Genomic DNA, 16,603 nt, shown 5'->3' on the forward strand with positions numbered 1-16,603 from the left:
TCACGAGAATATCTCAAAGGAGTTTTGCCAATCAGTTTAAAGTAATGTTTAACACGAGCGCTATTTTGAAACAATTAAATTTTCAGAGAGTTCCGAATGAAATCTGATAAACGTTTCACACGGATCTCGCACGCTTTGCCCGAAACGATTTACACGCTTTGCCCGAAACGCTGCACGCTTTGCCCGAAACGCTAAACGGTTTACACGAAACGCTTCACGATTCACACGAAACGCTAAACGGTTTACACGAAACGCTAAACGGTTTACACGAAACGTTTCTCGCACGAAAGTCGCACGCTTTTTTGGTGTAGTAGTACGTTTCAGGGTCTGTATGTCCAATGTGTAGTTCTGATGCAGTACAAGATAGACAAACAAAACTGTCGCCACAATCCTTGCACTGCAATTCGCATTTTCTTTGTGAATGTTCTTTACATTTCGGATAAATCAAGGTGGATCTTCTTTCACGGAAAGGAACAATTGTATGTTTGTCATATCCATCTAAGATGTGTTTTCCTATACATGATGTACAGAGGTTGACATCGCAAATGTCACAGTAGCTGTGTACTACGGCGGTCTCACAAAGGTCACAACGGTAAACATCCTGTGCATTATAACAAGAGTCCATATTTGTTATAGAAACGAATCACAAAACCTACATTTTGTTGGGTGTTTTCTTATTATGATAAAATAAATAATAGGTGCTTTGTATTAAACGCACATTATACTTTGTATTATAATTGTAATGCAGAGAATGCAATTACAATACGTTTTAGGAAACGGTACTTAGCCAAAAAATTCCATGCATTACACGCCATTTCCCTGTCATTTTTATTGCCTTGATTAATATTTTCGTGATCGTAATCAAAGGGAATTTTTTGAGGTTATTTTGAATCATAAAGTAATTAAATTATTTTTGCCATCAATTTCCTCTTTGTAACATTCGCAACAAACATATGTTTCCCCAAGAACGTTTTGCGTTTCCAAGGTTAATATTAAAATTGATTTATATTTATATCTGGGATTAATATTATGATATTAACCAAAGATTTTTCCAACAGCTTCCTGTCAAATATCAATTAAGGCAAGCTAACATCTCAGCCGAGATAAGAGAATAGAGATACCTTTCCTCGTCTATAAACTTTTCAGTTACAGGCTGCTTAAGAAGTCTCTCAAAAAGACAATAACAATTGTAGTAAGCAACCAGATAAAAAAATCAGAAAACTAAAAACGTAACGTTGCGAGCTTTGCCTCTTTATTGTATTAGATAACGTCTTATTCGACTTTGACATAAGTTAGTGAACTTTAAAACACAAATTCAGTAGGCAACAATGCCTAAAACCACAAGTGGATATTTTTAAAACAGCCAAAACCCGACAAGATGGATATCTAATGAATTTCAAGTTACATTTTTATTTTAATATTGTAATGCAAATCTTACTAGGGAGTGAACAAATCCAATTAGTAAGTTATTTTTAAGTTATATATTATCCAAAGCCGCGCCGAAGGTAAACCATCTAGTAACATAACCAATTCGGTATCACTGTAAATAGTTTTCTTCTCTAGCATTCACTGCACAGCGGTTAAAACTTTTAAGTTGACATATGCATTTATTTTATTTTATAAACATTTAATCATAAACGGATATTGATCCTCGAGATAAGTTTGATAATTATCAAAAATCTATAAAGTTCTCATCAACACAGTTTTAAAGAAATCTATTAAATGGGACAGCAACAATGTAAATTTATTTAAAGTTCCTTGACATACCAATACATTATTCGATGGATAAATAAAGTATATATTTTTGAAAAAATTATTTTAAAAAAAAGACCAATACATGTATCGGCTTTTAACTATTTTGTATGAATTCATATGAACAACGTTGCAATTTTACAAAATTGTTTTTTCCCAAAATTGGTCCTTCGCTTTAATTTTACTGTTTATAAAAGTAGGTGATCTGATATAGTTTGGTTTTAGGCAAAAGCAGATCAAGAATCGCCTAGTCCGAAAATTTGATTTTGTGAATACAATTATGATTTCAAATGAATTGTATTAAAAAGACCCAAAACGTACAACATGAATTTAAAATTTATATTTACCTTAGTGTAATGATTTTTGTTTTGCAAAAAAATGTGTCATTATAAATGTTGAATTTACCAGGTGGCAGTAAATACAAAAATATAGCAACATGCTGCAAAACATCCAAACGCCTAATCATTTACACAATTTTCAAATTATTATGTGGTTTCGGGGTCTTCTTTCCACGAATTTAGTGCAAGTGTCGTCGTACAATACAATGGTTAAAAATTGATACAAGACCCAAATATAAAGAAAAATGCATGTTTTCAGGAAAGATTAAAGTCCGCTGAGTCGGCGATACAACTGAAGACATGTAGAGAACATTACTTTAAAGTTCTGAATCATAACGGATCTCGAATGGCTCATTGGACTAGTTTGTATAGAAATGTTTTGGATTCGAAATCAACCGGTATTTTCTCCCCTAATTTTATGTTTATGTAACACTCAGAATATTGTGTTGAGGTTCTTTATTTTCATTTTCAGCTAGCATACATAAATGTTGGCAGATCCTAAAAATTAAGATAAAAATCTGTTTATTGCACTTGTATATCATTATTATATATATACTCCCAATACTCTTTATTACTCATTTATCTATAGTATTACCGGTTTTCTTTGTCTAATACATGTAAGTACAGGTTTATCTTTTCTCATTCAAAAACTATATCTCAATATTAAAAAGAGAATAAAATTTGTTTACACACATACACTATCATTGCAATTAGCAAAGAAATTAACAAATACACATACCTAAGCAAGGACACACTGTGAATGTTAAAAATTAGTGTCTTTACAACGAAGTTGCATCTTCTCCCTTGTCTTTCTCTTGGACAATGAAAGTGAGCTATGCAAGAATGATCCAGAATGCTATTCTTTCTAACATCACAAAATAATTTACCAAAAACCTAAATGTATTTTCTATAATAAAGATAATATGTTACTATAAAGATAAATCCGACTTAGACTAGTGGTATGAGTCACATGCTTACACACCAAAGGCACCCGATTCAATCCCCCAATACCACTGATAATTTTCTTTTCATGTAAACATTCAATAAATAAGAAAGTAAAATAATTATTTGAATTCCACCCTCATACATTTATTTCACATTAGTTTTTCGAAATGAAATATTCAATGCCATTTTTAGACGCAATATTCAAAATAAACTATGGTTTATACTACTAATTAACGTTACACACGTTTCCGCGATCTCTGAGCATAGCGACAGATGTTGTGTTGAATAATTAATCTAGTCTCATTTTTGAAGGAGTAACAATTATTAATGTATATTTAAAATTCATTCTTCTGAAATATGTTGTTTATTAACTATTAATATATCTTTGGTTTTATCTAACATTATTATTCTGCCATACAAATTCTGATTGTGCAAAAACTGCTTATAATACAAACTTTTTAAGTATAACATGTTGCAGATGAGACTTCATATATACCAGTTCAAGAAGGTATAATCAATTGCAAATGTTAAAGTGATTGAATTTCGTTCGAGACTGTAGCACCATTCCGATTGAGTTAACTCAATTGTTTCGAGTCGATGGTTCCTAAACGTGCTAACTTTCTTGCACATTTTCTTGTAATTATCGTCCTTATCCTTTCCTTGTATAAATCAAAGAGCATATTGTAAATCAATCATGTGTCATCATAATATATAACCTTGTTGTTACAATAAAGGTCTTATAAACACTTGTTCAGTATGTTAATACATACCGAACAAGTGTTTTATAAGACAATAATTTGTCACAGCTTGAATGTCTAGTTTAGATATTTGATTTTCTTTACATTGCCTTTATAATACTCGCACACAAACAGATTGTCATTATTGCCCACACATAAACCATAAGGATACTCCAGAGCACAGTTATCAATGTAACGGAGAAACTGTCCATTATGATCCAGAATGTGGATACAATGGTTCTCAGTGTCTGCTGTTAGTACGCGACTCTGACTGTCTGTTGAGATACCACAAGGTTTAAATGCTTCCTTCTTTGTAACTGAGGGATGACCGGTGTATCTCCATCTGAGTCTCCCGCCTTGATTAACCACCACTACAGCACCAGCCCCATAGTCAGCTACACAGATGTCATGGTTTCTGTTCTCAGTTATGTTTTTGATCTTGGTATTCCCTGAGTACAGAGGTTTACCTTCATCATCAAACTGAATTGTTTGTTTCTCAGTGGATCCCGAGTAGCGGACAACTTTGGATTGAGTTAAATTATCACTGCACATGGTAACTAGCAAATATTCAGAAAAAGTAACAAACACCTTACACGGCCCCCATCCATGCAATCTGATCAACTCTTCTGTCTTTCCATTCCTTACTTTATTCACTGTCCCTGCTATCCGATTGGAGTACAAAAGATCCCCTTCACTGTCTACAAATATATCATTGGGCCATTTTCCTGATATTGTCTGGATTCTCTGGAAGAGTGATCCATCAACGCTGAAGCATTTGATTTCATTGGTATCTCCACATGTCCATATTCTATCTTCTTTGTGACAGCAAACAATGCGTAGTGTTTTATACCCAGTCTGTATAGTGGAAATTAGCTCTGGTTCATCCATTAGTTCTTTTCCAGAGGAACTTGGTTGGTCTTGTGACAATACATCCTCTTCAGTAGCGGTAGACAATGGAGTGACCTGTTCAAACAAATTATACAGCTTCTCACGATCTATTGGTTTCGGAATGAATGTTGGCAGTGATACCTGAACCTTGGGTTGAAGCTTGCTAAATTCTCTGATTTTAGAGCTGTATTCAATTGTTGGAGATACTTCGTTGGAATATTTCATTTCTTTTAAGGCCTGTAGTGTTTGTTTTATGAGAGACTGTTTTCGTTTAATTTCATCTAAATGCTTTTGTAAAATATCTCTATGTTTTACTTTAATCTCGCTGATTTCAGTTTTCATTTTGTTGATGATGGCGTCGATTTCTCTGTGCCATTGCTCTCCTTGTTTGGACATTGTTGTTGTTAGTTTCTCATATCCTCCATCTAGGTTTGCAAGCTGATTTTCCAAGTCACGTGCAATTTCTTCATATGTAGGGAATATACGGATTTCTAATTCTTTTGTATCCTTTCCCATAATTTCTTTCTTTATTTTGTAAACTTCTGAAACTTCCAGGAATGTATGCCCTTTGTGCTGCTTAGATGCAGTACAAGAAGAACAAATAAATATTTCATCGCAATCTGCGCACTGAAATTCACAATTTTTCTGTTGATGTTTTTTACATTTTGGATAAATGAGGGTTGATCTTCGTTCCTGAAAAGGGACTATTTTATGGTTATCATATCCATCTGAGATGTGTTTGCCTATACATGGTATGCACAGGTTGGCATGACAAAAGTCACAGTAGCTGTGTACTATGGCGGTCTCACAAAGGTCACATCGGGGCACATCCTGGGCACTGTTCTGATGATCCATTATAGTTTTTCTACAAATGAATATAAAAAAATGTATTAAATTATTCGGTTATCCTTATAGATAGAAGTATGCACTAAAGTCATCTCGATACACCGTTCAGATTTTTTAAATCATTGACTGGAAGTGGTTGGGTGGGATGAATAATAAAATGTGTCCACTGAGAAAAAACCGAATAGAAAGTAAAGCGCTGATACTAAAATCATCCCCTTCACATGAAAATTTAAGTTTCATTCTACTGATTCCCCTCTACGGATTGACGTCGATCTGGAGGCGAGTGCAAATTAAAACAAAGAACGTGGGGGGGGGGGACACAGAAAAAAGGAACAATTCCTTATAGATCACTACTTTTTATCTTTTTTATCTCCCCTTTAATGCCTCTATTAAATGCACTTTTTCAGTTACTAAAAATAAAAATCTCATGATTAATAAGTTTGTCGTTTAGGGCCTTAGAGTATTATACATTGATCATTTTTTGCATTTTCCACCTAACTATTGACGTGAGGGTGCATATTATACATGTATTTGTACTAAAACTCAAAACTCGAAACATTAATGTGAATCAATTCCACCACAATTATATTGAAAACATCTTAGGTTATGTCTTTTTGATTTTAACTCTCTACGCTACGTTCACTCATATGCATTATTGACATGCACACTGACCTGTAAATCTATCTGGTAGGTCGGGTCTTTTGGAGAAATCAGGGTCCTCTTCCTCCTCCTCATCAACATCATACCCTGAAGTAAAACATTTCAAACAGCTGATTAAATATCCTTTCCATCATAGAGAAATGAAGAAATATTTCAAATTAACATCTTTATCCATGTTTCCTTCAAATGAAATCTCCGATTTCCATTGCTTTAGTGCAAGAGGAAGAGTTTTGATCACTCACACAAGCAAATCCGCTTACAGGTTTTACTTGATATATTTCCGTACCAGTCAGCTGCAAACCCTTCAAGTAAAGGTATATATATATTTGACAACCCCCCTTTTTACCACCAATTAGTCATTATCAGTATACTGAGTATAATCATCATGCAACTTGGCTGCCGTACTGTCAATAAGACTTGATTTTTTTTCCATAACAGCCAGTTAAAAAATCTTTAAGTAAAAGTTTATTTGACACTTTCACCTTATCAATGCTTTCTTAACAGTATACAGAGTATAATCACCATTGAACTTGACCGCCATACTGTAAATCAAATCGGAAAGAGTCTGCCCCCTCAGCTGGATTTCTTCCTCCCCATCAGCATCTTCATCTTCCCAGTCGTCTTCCTCTTTATCCTCATCTTCCTTGTCAGCCTTACACATGTTTGCCTCCATCTGATCTTTCTTTCATTTAAGTATATTGATAAGCAATGCAGAAATTGATCAAGAATATTCATTTTATTACACACATTGCTTTCTATTGATGCAATGAAAGCTTGATCTACCTGCAAAAAATGTAATGCACATTGACAAAATCAATTGATTTTTAATTCATAAAAGTTTAAAACTAAAACAATGAAGAGAATGAGGGAGTCTCTGGCACCCTAGAAAAAAAGAAAAATTTGGCACGAAATGCAGAGAAAAAGAGAGAGAAAGAAAATAGCATTGACAATTACTGAATTTGTGATTGATAATCTAGACCAACATACAGTTAACAGTATGGGCAACGTTTCTAGACACAAGGACAAGCCATCTGATGAGAATTGTGTGGCAATGGAGAGTAGGCGGTCCAGTATGTTGGGTAGGAATGGAATCAGGTACTGAGTGGTGTTGGCAGACTTCAGATGCTGTACGATGCCCGAATGGCGGAGATTCGGATCCGCCCTTCATTCCTCCGAATACATCTAACTGAGTTAAATCGCAGTGTTTTGCATTCTACATTTTGTAACTGCAGAGTTGTAACGAATAAACAATCCTCTATTGTTTTCATACAGTGCCCTGGGTGATAAAATAAGACGTATGCGACGCTCTCATTATTCAACATTGCTGCACTGACCGGTTGAGGAGCTCTGGGGATGTAGAGGTCACCTCTGTGTGCAAAATGGCCGACCATAAACTTCTTCCAACCAAGAACGGTGAAACTGTGAAAAAAGTCATCGCTATAAAAACAGTTAAGAAAAATATGGGCGAGAGCAGAAAATGATAATACCCCATACAAGTATACCATCTGCTTTAATAAATCCCTTTATATGTATTAATGCTTATAACAAAACTAACTTTTTTCCATGTAAATCCCTTATTTCATCAAATCTTAAAAATTTAAAAACATGACTTTGTAGCAATTTTACAAGTTTACAACTGTCAGGAAAAAAGAAACACAATTTCAAGATCTGTGTAATAAATGTTTCTCACAAATATACCCATTTAATGGGAACTTACACTAACCTACGTATATACACAAAATATGGAAGAATGTACATATCATATGTATATTTACATATGCTAAACAACTTTTTGTCGCTCTTTTTTAAATCAGATACAGGTAAAACAAATGAATCATTGAGAGGATGTCAACTAACTGCAGAAATTCACGTCGGCCAGCATCACGGACTGGAGGAAGCCGGTGATGTCAAATTGGACTTTTCCGGATTGGATGGACTCTGTGACCACGTCTGTCACACTCCCCATAGCCAGCATGCAGGACTCATGAACTTTCCACCTGAAGGGTATCAAAAGGCCTTTCTGTGTTTTGTAAACATCCGAGACTTCTACAAATATATGTCCTTTATAATTATGCTGTTCAGATGCAGGAACAAATAAAACTGTTGGCACAATTCTTGCATAGCAATTTACAATTTTTTTCTTCATGAGTTTTACATTTCGGATAGATCAAGGTTGATCTTCGTTCTTGGAAAGGTACAATTGCATGTTTATGATACCCATCCGAGATGTGTTTGCCTATACAATGTATGCATAGGTTGACATGACAAAAGTCACAGTAGCTGTGTTCCATGTCGGTCTCACAAAGGTCACATCGGTGTACATCCTGGGCACTAGAACGAGGATCCATGTTTGTTCTACAATTTAAAAAAATCTTTATGATAATGTTCCCTAAAATGACATCCGAATTTTATATTACTAGTAGATAAAGTCTTTTGCTGCAGTCCAACCACCAACAGAACAATTCTTACTTTGTCTACTTGAGGAAATAGTAGAGAAATTGTGTTTCTTTTTTCCTGACAGTTGTAAACTTGTAAAAATACACAAATAGACTATCCCACCTTCACATACATCTGAACGGAAATACAATGCCGTCACTGTACCGCCTTTTATAACGCCTACTTAATGGGTACATGCATAAAGTTTGAAACAAATGTTGATTTTTCAATGCTATGGATAATAATGTTGTTAAAATTACAGTTAAATCAAAATATTAAAAAACTGCTGATGTGTTAATTGATGTAGTAGATATATAAAATTTTAAAGGTTTCATACCATATAACAGTATCCTATATAAGTTTTTTTTTCTATTTAAAATACGAATTTACTTCGTAAACATGGCTGCTCTCTCTCAAACTGCGGTCAGCTGACAGCATATTGAAATTGTAAGGTAACCTCCCGTGTCATACATCTATGACCTTTATACTTTTTCGTTTGTCAACTTTGGAAACTAATGAAATAAAATAATTGTTTATATAATTATGCCTTTTAAACACATTTTTCAGCACGGAGGTGTTTTCCTTTTATTTGTATATCACATTATTGGAGTTAACTTAAATGTATAGCTCATAAACGTTAATTATTTATTATTTTGTGATAAGTTCAAAAGTCACGAAGTTTACGGCAACACGTTGTGGTTTCATTGCAATTACTTTAATCTTGTGGGAGAAATCAACCGACAAAAATAGAAAATATTATTGCAAGATAGATATTGTTTATCTTTAGCAATTGATTGATACAATATTTTTGATGTCAAAATATTTATAGGGTTTAAAGAGCCCGTCTAGTTTTTTCCCCCTAAATTATGAAGAAAGTAGATTATTCGTCGTTATTGTTTGCTAACAGTACGGACCTCAGAATGGACATTACATCCACTTAGTAATTTCTGCTCTTTTTTCTTAGGAAAACCGATTGAAACTTATAGCTCTATAGAACCTGACGGGGGCGAAATCTACACGATCCAGTATTAACAAGTTTATCGATCGATCGACTCTGCAGCAACCTAAAAAAACCCACGGACTGCTCGAAATAAAGTCAGACTCGAAGTTCTAAAAATAAAAGCGTTGACTATTCATTCTATCTAACATTAACAATTTAGTTACTTTAACTTACTTTTTATGATTACTTTAACCATTTTTTTTAAATATATAAATAACATTAAAATGCTTTATTCGATTATTCTTTATTAGGAAGGTATATGTGGCGTAAAAAATTCAAACAATCCGTAAACGTATGTTATGCATTTTAATGCAATGATCGCTACCTTCATGAAACATTAAAGACATGCTTTTATTTATATTGTTTAAATCATGATTTGTGAACAGGAACATAGGATAATAATCTTATTAAGTGATGAATGATCAGCCACTGATTTCGACTCGTCAAAAGTTATATTGCCCAATGTTGTTGTTATGAAGAATTCATAAAAGTAATGAATGACTTAATCATTATGTGTTCTCATCCTTACATGTATGTAGACTTAGTTAAAGATGATGTTTAGTCAAAAAATGGTACTAAATTGATTCAGATACAGATTCATGTTCATGTTCAATTTCAACACGTCAACAAATATAATGAAGTCATCTAAAAAGATTGACAAATGGAATGTTATAAAAGAAGTCATAAATTTTTTGTAACATAATATGGTATTTTTAAGACCAAATGACAGCAAAATTGTACTTTAACAAGTTTTACTACTGTTTGTTGTATTTTAGGGAAATTCCGTGTTTTGAGCTGCTACAGTAAATTAATCTATAAATGGATACACTGGATGGCTAATAGATGCTGGCTTGCGTATTATTGTCATCAGCTAAAAGGACAAGTCAGTAAGGATAGTTATTCATCATGTGTATATTGTAGCTGGCTAACTTAACGTGTTGAGATTAGCATGTTGATTTTGTTTGATATGTCTAAAAGCGTTTGCAATTTTTTGTATGCAATAAATTTCGAGTTTTTTGTTTGGACGGGTCAACTTACTAAATTTATTTTTACCCAAGATTGAAGAGAAAAAATTTACTGAGGAGTAGGCTAAATTAGAGGCTCTAGATAGTAAGTTTATTATTAATGAATTGTCTTCTGTGATTCTTTATAACATAAAAACGAACAATCATATGAAAAGGATTCTTAAAATTATCAAAACAAAATGATTCCACACAACATCTCCTACGATCTTCAAAACACAACACATTTCACGTTTTAACCCCGATACAGGTTTATATATTAAAGGCAGGGAATCAAAGCCTATACCACTTTAGGATGAAAATAATGCCTTATTTTAGCAACATAATACGAAAATTGAATGCTCTACCATTATGCACCATAAAACTCTATTGCAGAAGGCCTCTCCCATCTCTTTTGCATTACCCTCATTTATGATTCAATTATCCACTGGGGCCTAATTTAACCATTACACTTCTCCAGTCAAAAGTTGACCAACAGTTCATATCCATTCTCTTCGCAAAAATACAATAACAATGCACGTGCAAAGGACAAAAGCACGCGCATTACCCACGATGCCGTCTGTTTGTTTACGTTGCCCCCTGACCAAAGTCACCCATCTCCTTACAGGAACTGACCAGAATCACCGAGTTAACATGTGACCAAAGTCAGGACATCTGTTCATACCACATTCAGCTGGGTATTTACATCTTTAATATCTCTGTGTATCATTTTCCTGGCTAGAAGATATCTGTTCCGATGAAATGATGACATTGTGTTCGTCCGTGTTGTATATTGTGAAGAACGCTGTGTCTTTTACGCTGTAGGTATGACTGGGGAATGTTTCATCTTGATGACATATGGTGCTGATCTTCAAGCCTGCAGAACCAAACTGGGTATACATTTCATTGCTGGTTTGAATTTAAAGTAGCATCTTTTCCTTTGATGTTAAAAACTGTATGAAGAACGGTGCATTATTGAACAAAATGTCAACAACAAAGTGTTTTCTCTTAGTATCATGTAGCTTATGGCCTAAATATTAATTTAATGACAATTTCATTACTTTATGATACCAATATTTACAACCTCCACGCTTAAATTCTATGTTGCAATACCAATGTGATTTTGCGCGAAACAATGTCATATCGGAAATAAAAATGTACTTGACTTGTTTAAACTTTTCGTGTAGATACAGATTCATTGTTAAACTACTTTCCTTCAACATTATTTGGGCGTTCTGGTGACAAAAATATCTATATGATTGTAATCTTGGACGAATATTGATTTTTAAAACTGTATGTAAATGTTTTATCTTATGATTCATGGAACCAAAAGATAGTTTGTATAAAATTCAATGGTAAGCTTAATGGTGTTTTATCTCATAATTTTATCAAGAAACAAATACAGTTGATTGTGAGGTTAAATCTCCGCAGATAACCTCTTAATATATCTTCACCTGGGGTCCAGGGCCCTCTGGATTAGATAATAGTATGATTGTATTTGGGAAATATAATTATAAATAAATCTTTAATATTTCTTATCATTCTAAGTTTTCGATTATAGAAAAATATACGAGACATATAATAATGCACACAATGGCATATATATATATATATATATATATATATATATATATATATATATATATATATATATATATATATATATATATATATATATATATATATATATTTCTAAATGTATAACAAATTGTAATTAAGCATAAACTTCAAATAATTAGTGGTGATCGCAAAATATTTTTGCTTATTAATAAACGTTTATTTGTAGAACATACATGTTCAGTGTTATCAAAACATTAACCAATTTTGCTGTAGGACTAGCTTCAACATTCACTGTCTTATTTTAACCTACCGCAAAGATGTACAGAGGGACAGGTCTCTCTCTGATGCATTCTATACTAAAAATAAAATACCTTTAGTAATAAATTTACATGTATAAGTAGAAGGTAATCCAAACATTAAGGATATATGCTGCAGGACTAGCTTCAGGGTCAAGTTTTAATGATATTGATTCCTAAGAATTAAATTACATTGTAACTCTATTTAAACCTGCTTTTACAGCAAACAAAAGGATTAAATTAACTGTACTTTCATTTTTTTAATACCACATTTGCTAAGTTATATTTTTATCTTTCTTTAACGAAATATAACCACCACATCTATACTGATGTAATGTTGTAAATTTTGAATTTACTGGCTGGGTGTAGATACAAAATTGACAACGTGACATGTTATAATTTTGTATAAAATTTACACCCAGCCAGACAATTCAAAATTTACAACATCACATTGATATTGTTAAATAGGTGCGAATGGAAAAAGTTGTCTAATTTTAACCTAATACAAATTATCAAACTTTTTAATTCATATGTTTTTTATGATAATTAATATTTACGACATTTATTAATGTGGCAGGAGCATATCAATGAAGTCATTGAGATGAAGTCAATCAGATGAAGTGCCACAAAGACAGATAACTCGTATTCTTTAATTGTCCATGTCGATCTATGGTACCTTATTTGACGGTTTACAAAAACGTTTAGTGCATTTTATTATGTGATACATGTACATGTAATATCAAAGATCCAAATTTTAACCATATGCTGAAGTTGAAGAAATAGATGAAGCTTTTATAGAATGAGAATTGTGAGAAAAAGAAAGAACGACGGATTTAAGTTAAAATATTTTGAATCATTATCGGCAAGTAATGAAAACTAAACCCATGAAACCTTGTTGCAGTTTATGAAAGGCAAAACATTCTTTTAAGGTATCTGATCCATAATAGCCCCAGGTTTATTGAATATGGGTGCATAACAGATATGTCTGGGGTTAATACTCATTATACTTGGACATAATTGTCATGTTTAAGTATCAATATGTAAGAGTGGAATGTGTCCTAATTAATTACATTTTCTTGAAAAGTTGCGCCCCTTTCCTTTTATTTAATAAAAAAAATCTTTATAAAAATCCATCATTGTCCATCTTTTTAGTATTTGATTTCTTTTACGTTCCCTTTGTTTAACTCACACACAAACAAACTGTCATTATTGTCCACACATAAACCAGTAGGATTCTCCAGATCACAGTTATCAATGTAACGGAGAAACTGTCCATTCTGGTCCACTATATGGATACAATGGTTCTTATAATCTGATGTCAGGATACGACTCTGCCTGTCTGTTGTGATACCCCAGGGTAAAAATGGTTTGGTCTTGGTAACTGAGGGATGACCGGTGTACTTCCATCTGAGTTTCCCGCCCTGATCAACCACCACTACTGCACCGGCCACATAATCAGCTACACAAATGTCATGGTTTCTGTTTTCAGTGATGTATTTTGTATAGCCATTTCCTGAGTACAAAGGTTTACCTTCATCATCGAATTGTATTGCCTGTTTCTCTGTAGATCCAGAGTAGCGGACAACTTTTGATTGAGTATTATCATTACTGTACATGGTAACCAGCAGATCACCATTGGAAGTGACACACAGATTACAAGGCTTCCATCCCTGTAATCTGATCAACTCCTCTGTCTGTCCATTTTTCACTTTATTCACTGTCTTTACTGACCAGTCAGAGTACAATAGATTTCCATCGCTATCTACAGCTATAACATTCGGCGATTTCTCTGATTTTGTCTTAATTGTTTGAAGAAGAGAACCATTGATGTTGAAGCATTTGATATCATTGGTATCTCCATTTGTCCATATCTTGTCCTTACCCCAAAATGAAACATTGTATAGACTTGTGTATTTAGTCTGCATTGTGGCAACAAGTTCTGGTTCATCCCGTAATCCACTGAATGGAGTGTTGGATTGATTAAGAGATGAAACTTCTTCTGTGACAGTAGCTAATGGGGTGATCTCTCCAACAAAGGTATATAGCTTGTTTCGGTCTATAGGTTTTGGAATGAATGTTGGCAGTGATACCTTAACTTTGGGTGGAAGTTTTCTGAACTCTCTGATCTTGGAGCTGTATTCAATAATTGGAGATACTTCAGTGGATTTCTCGATATCCATTAAGATCAGAAATGTCTCTTTTATAAGAGATTGTAACTGTTTGATTTCATCTAAGTGTTTCTGTAAAATATCTCTGTGCTTTACTTTTATCTTACTGATTTTAGTTTTCATTTTGTTGATGATAATGTCGATCTCTCTGTGCCATTGCTCTCCTTGTTTGGACATTGTTGTTGTAATTTTCTCATATCCTCCATCCAGGTTGGCAAGCTGATTTTCCACGTCATGTGCAATTTTTTCATACATAGGAGAAATATTGTTTTCTAATTCTTCTGTATCCTTCTTAACCATTTCTTTTTGTGTCTTGTAAGCATGCGAGACTTCTACAAATACATGGCCTCTATGTTGTTCAGATGCAGTACAAGAAGAACAAATGAAACTGTTGGCACAATTCTTGCATAGCAATTTGCATTTTTTATGTTCATGAGTTCCACATTTCGGGTAGATCAAGGTTGTTCTTCGTTCTTGGAAAGGCACAATTGCATGTTTTTGATATCCATCTGAGATATGTTCTCCTATACAGGGCTTGCAGAGGTTGACATGACAAACGTCACAGTAGCTATGTACTATGGCAGTCTCACAAAGGGCACATCGATGCACATCCTGCACACTAGAACGGGGATCCATAATAGTTCTACAAAATATCTAAAAGACTTCAAATCTGTATAGTAATGCTAATATACATTGATAAAACACGAAAGCGATGTAATGTTATTTATACCTTTTGGTGTTTTTATCAGTGCAGAATGTAGCATGTTATTTGAGCGAACCGAAAATGACATTAAACATTCAAAAGCGGTATTCTGGGTAGGTGTATTTTATGAGTAAACGGTTGTAATGAACGCTGGGAAATAAATGAATTGATATAGAAGAAAGGGGAGGAGGTAGAAGTACTTAATATAATATATAACTTCCCCAAAGCATCTGAAAATGGGACTAAAAATTTAATAGGGCGAATACGTACATGTACAAAATGGATACAATAAAGTTAAATCGAAAGTAAATTTCTAAATGTGAAGTGTGTATTGTTAAGCAAAATATCGAAAACTGCACATGGTTTTGTGTGGTAGATTTTAAAATAACAATTTCCTACCGTATCCCTGTATCACATACTTGTATTTTCTATAAAATGCTCTATCGAAGATACGCCTTAAACATGGCTGATCCTGGGCAGAATGCAGTCAGTTGACAGTATATTGAACAATTTAGAGTTACTTCCCGTTATTCATACAAGCTGTATTTTTTCGAGTGTGAATTTCTGAAAAATATTGAAGCTTAAGAAAATAATGAATGATATAATGCTTCGGTTTGGACATATTGTTAACACAACAGATGTGTTTCCTACAATTATTTTTATCACATTGGGATCTTATGTAAAAGTCGGTTGAGAGATGGTCTTCGATATTAAAGGATGAAGTCTACATACTTTATAAGGAAAAACGAAACGGCTAGGGGACAAATAGACAATAAACATGCAGATGCAGGAAAATGGTGATAGAAAAAACCCCATACTTTAACCTGTAAGTCAATATTCCTCTATACGATTTTTGAAATGATATAAAATCGGAAATTCTATCAATCAATTATTGAAAAGGAAATGTTTGGTATAGAAACGTTACTACCCAATACAAGTTCCTATTATTTTTGGGTGAATTGTTAAATTCATTGAAAGTGTAAGAATTGGATTTCAATTACTTTTTAATTTGAAGAAAATGCAACGCAGTAATTAGTGTTTGTATATCATATCAATCTATATGAAGTATGTTAAATTAGCCAAAATATAGTAAGACAATTTCTCAGTTTTGTGTAATTACAAACTTCATATTAGAATATTTTGATGTTAACAGACTGACCTCTTCAGTGAAAGATTGAACATTAAAATGGGTCACTCAAGCAATGGTTATCCATGTGGTTATGAAGGTGCAAGCATTGCAGAAAATTAATTATTCAGGTTTTTTTGTTTGTTT

The 16,603-nt window shown here is 33.4% G+C and overlaps 1 protein-coding gene across 1 annotated transcript; it reads right to left on the reverse strand.

The window, feature by feature from the left end:
* Positions 1 to 2,639: 2,639 nt before the first annotated feature.
* Positions 2,640 to 15,816, reverse strand: LOC128160522 (uncharacterized). Its single transcript, XM_052823854.1, has 3 exons — positions 15,750 to 15,816; positions 13,629 to 15,270; positions 2,640 to 5,233 (listed from the first exon to the last, which is right to left on the reverse strand). Exons 2-3 carry the CDS (start codon positions 15,261 to 15,263, stop codon positions 3,851 to 3,853), a joined length of 3,018 nt encoding a protein of 1,005 aa, XP_052679814.1. The 5' UTR covers positions 15,264 to 15,270; positions 15,750 to 15,816; the 3' UTR covers positions 2,640 to 3,850.
* Between the last annotated feature and the right edge of the window lie 787 nt (positions 15,817 to 16,603).

Source organism: Crassostrea angulata, chromosome 8, assembly GCF_025612915.1.
Source record: "Crassostrea angulata isolate pt1a10 chromosome 8, ASM2561291v2, whole genome shotgun sequence".
Lineage (NCBI taxonomy): Eukaryota > Metazoa > Mollusca > Bivalvia > Ostreida > Ostreidae > Magallana > Magallana angulata.

Excerpts from the sequence above, each read along its gene's own strand:
- LOC128160522 (XM_052823854.1), bottom strand. The coding sequence starts at position 15,263 with ATGGATCCCCGTTCTAGTGTGCAGGATGTGCATCGATGTGCCCTTTGT. Across the intron at positions 5,234-13,628 it reads GTGAGTTAAACAAAGGGAAC|CACAAAGGGCATACATTCCT; the intron begins GTAAAAGAAATC and ends GCATCTAAGCAG.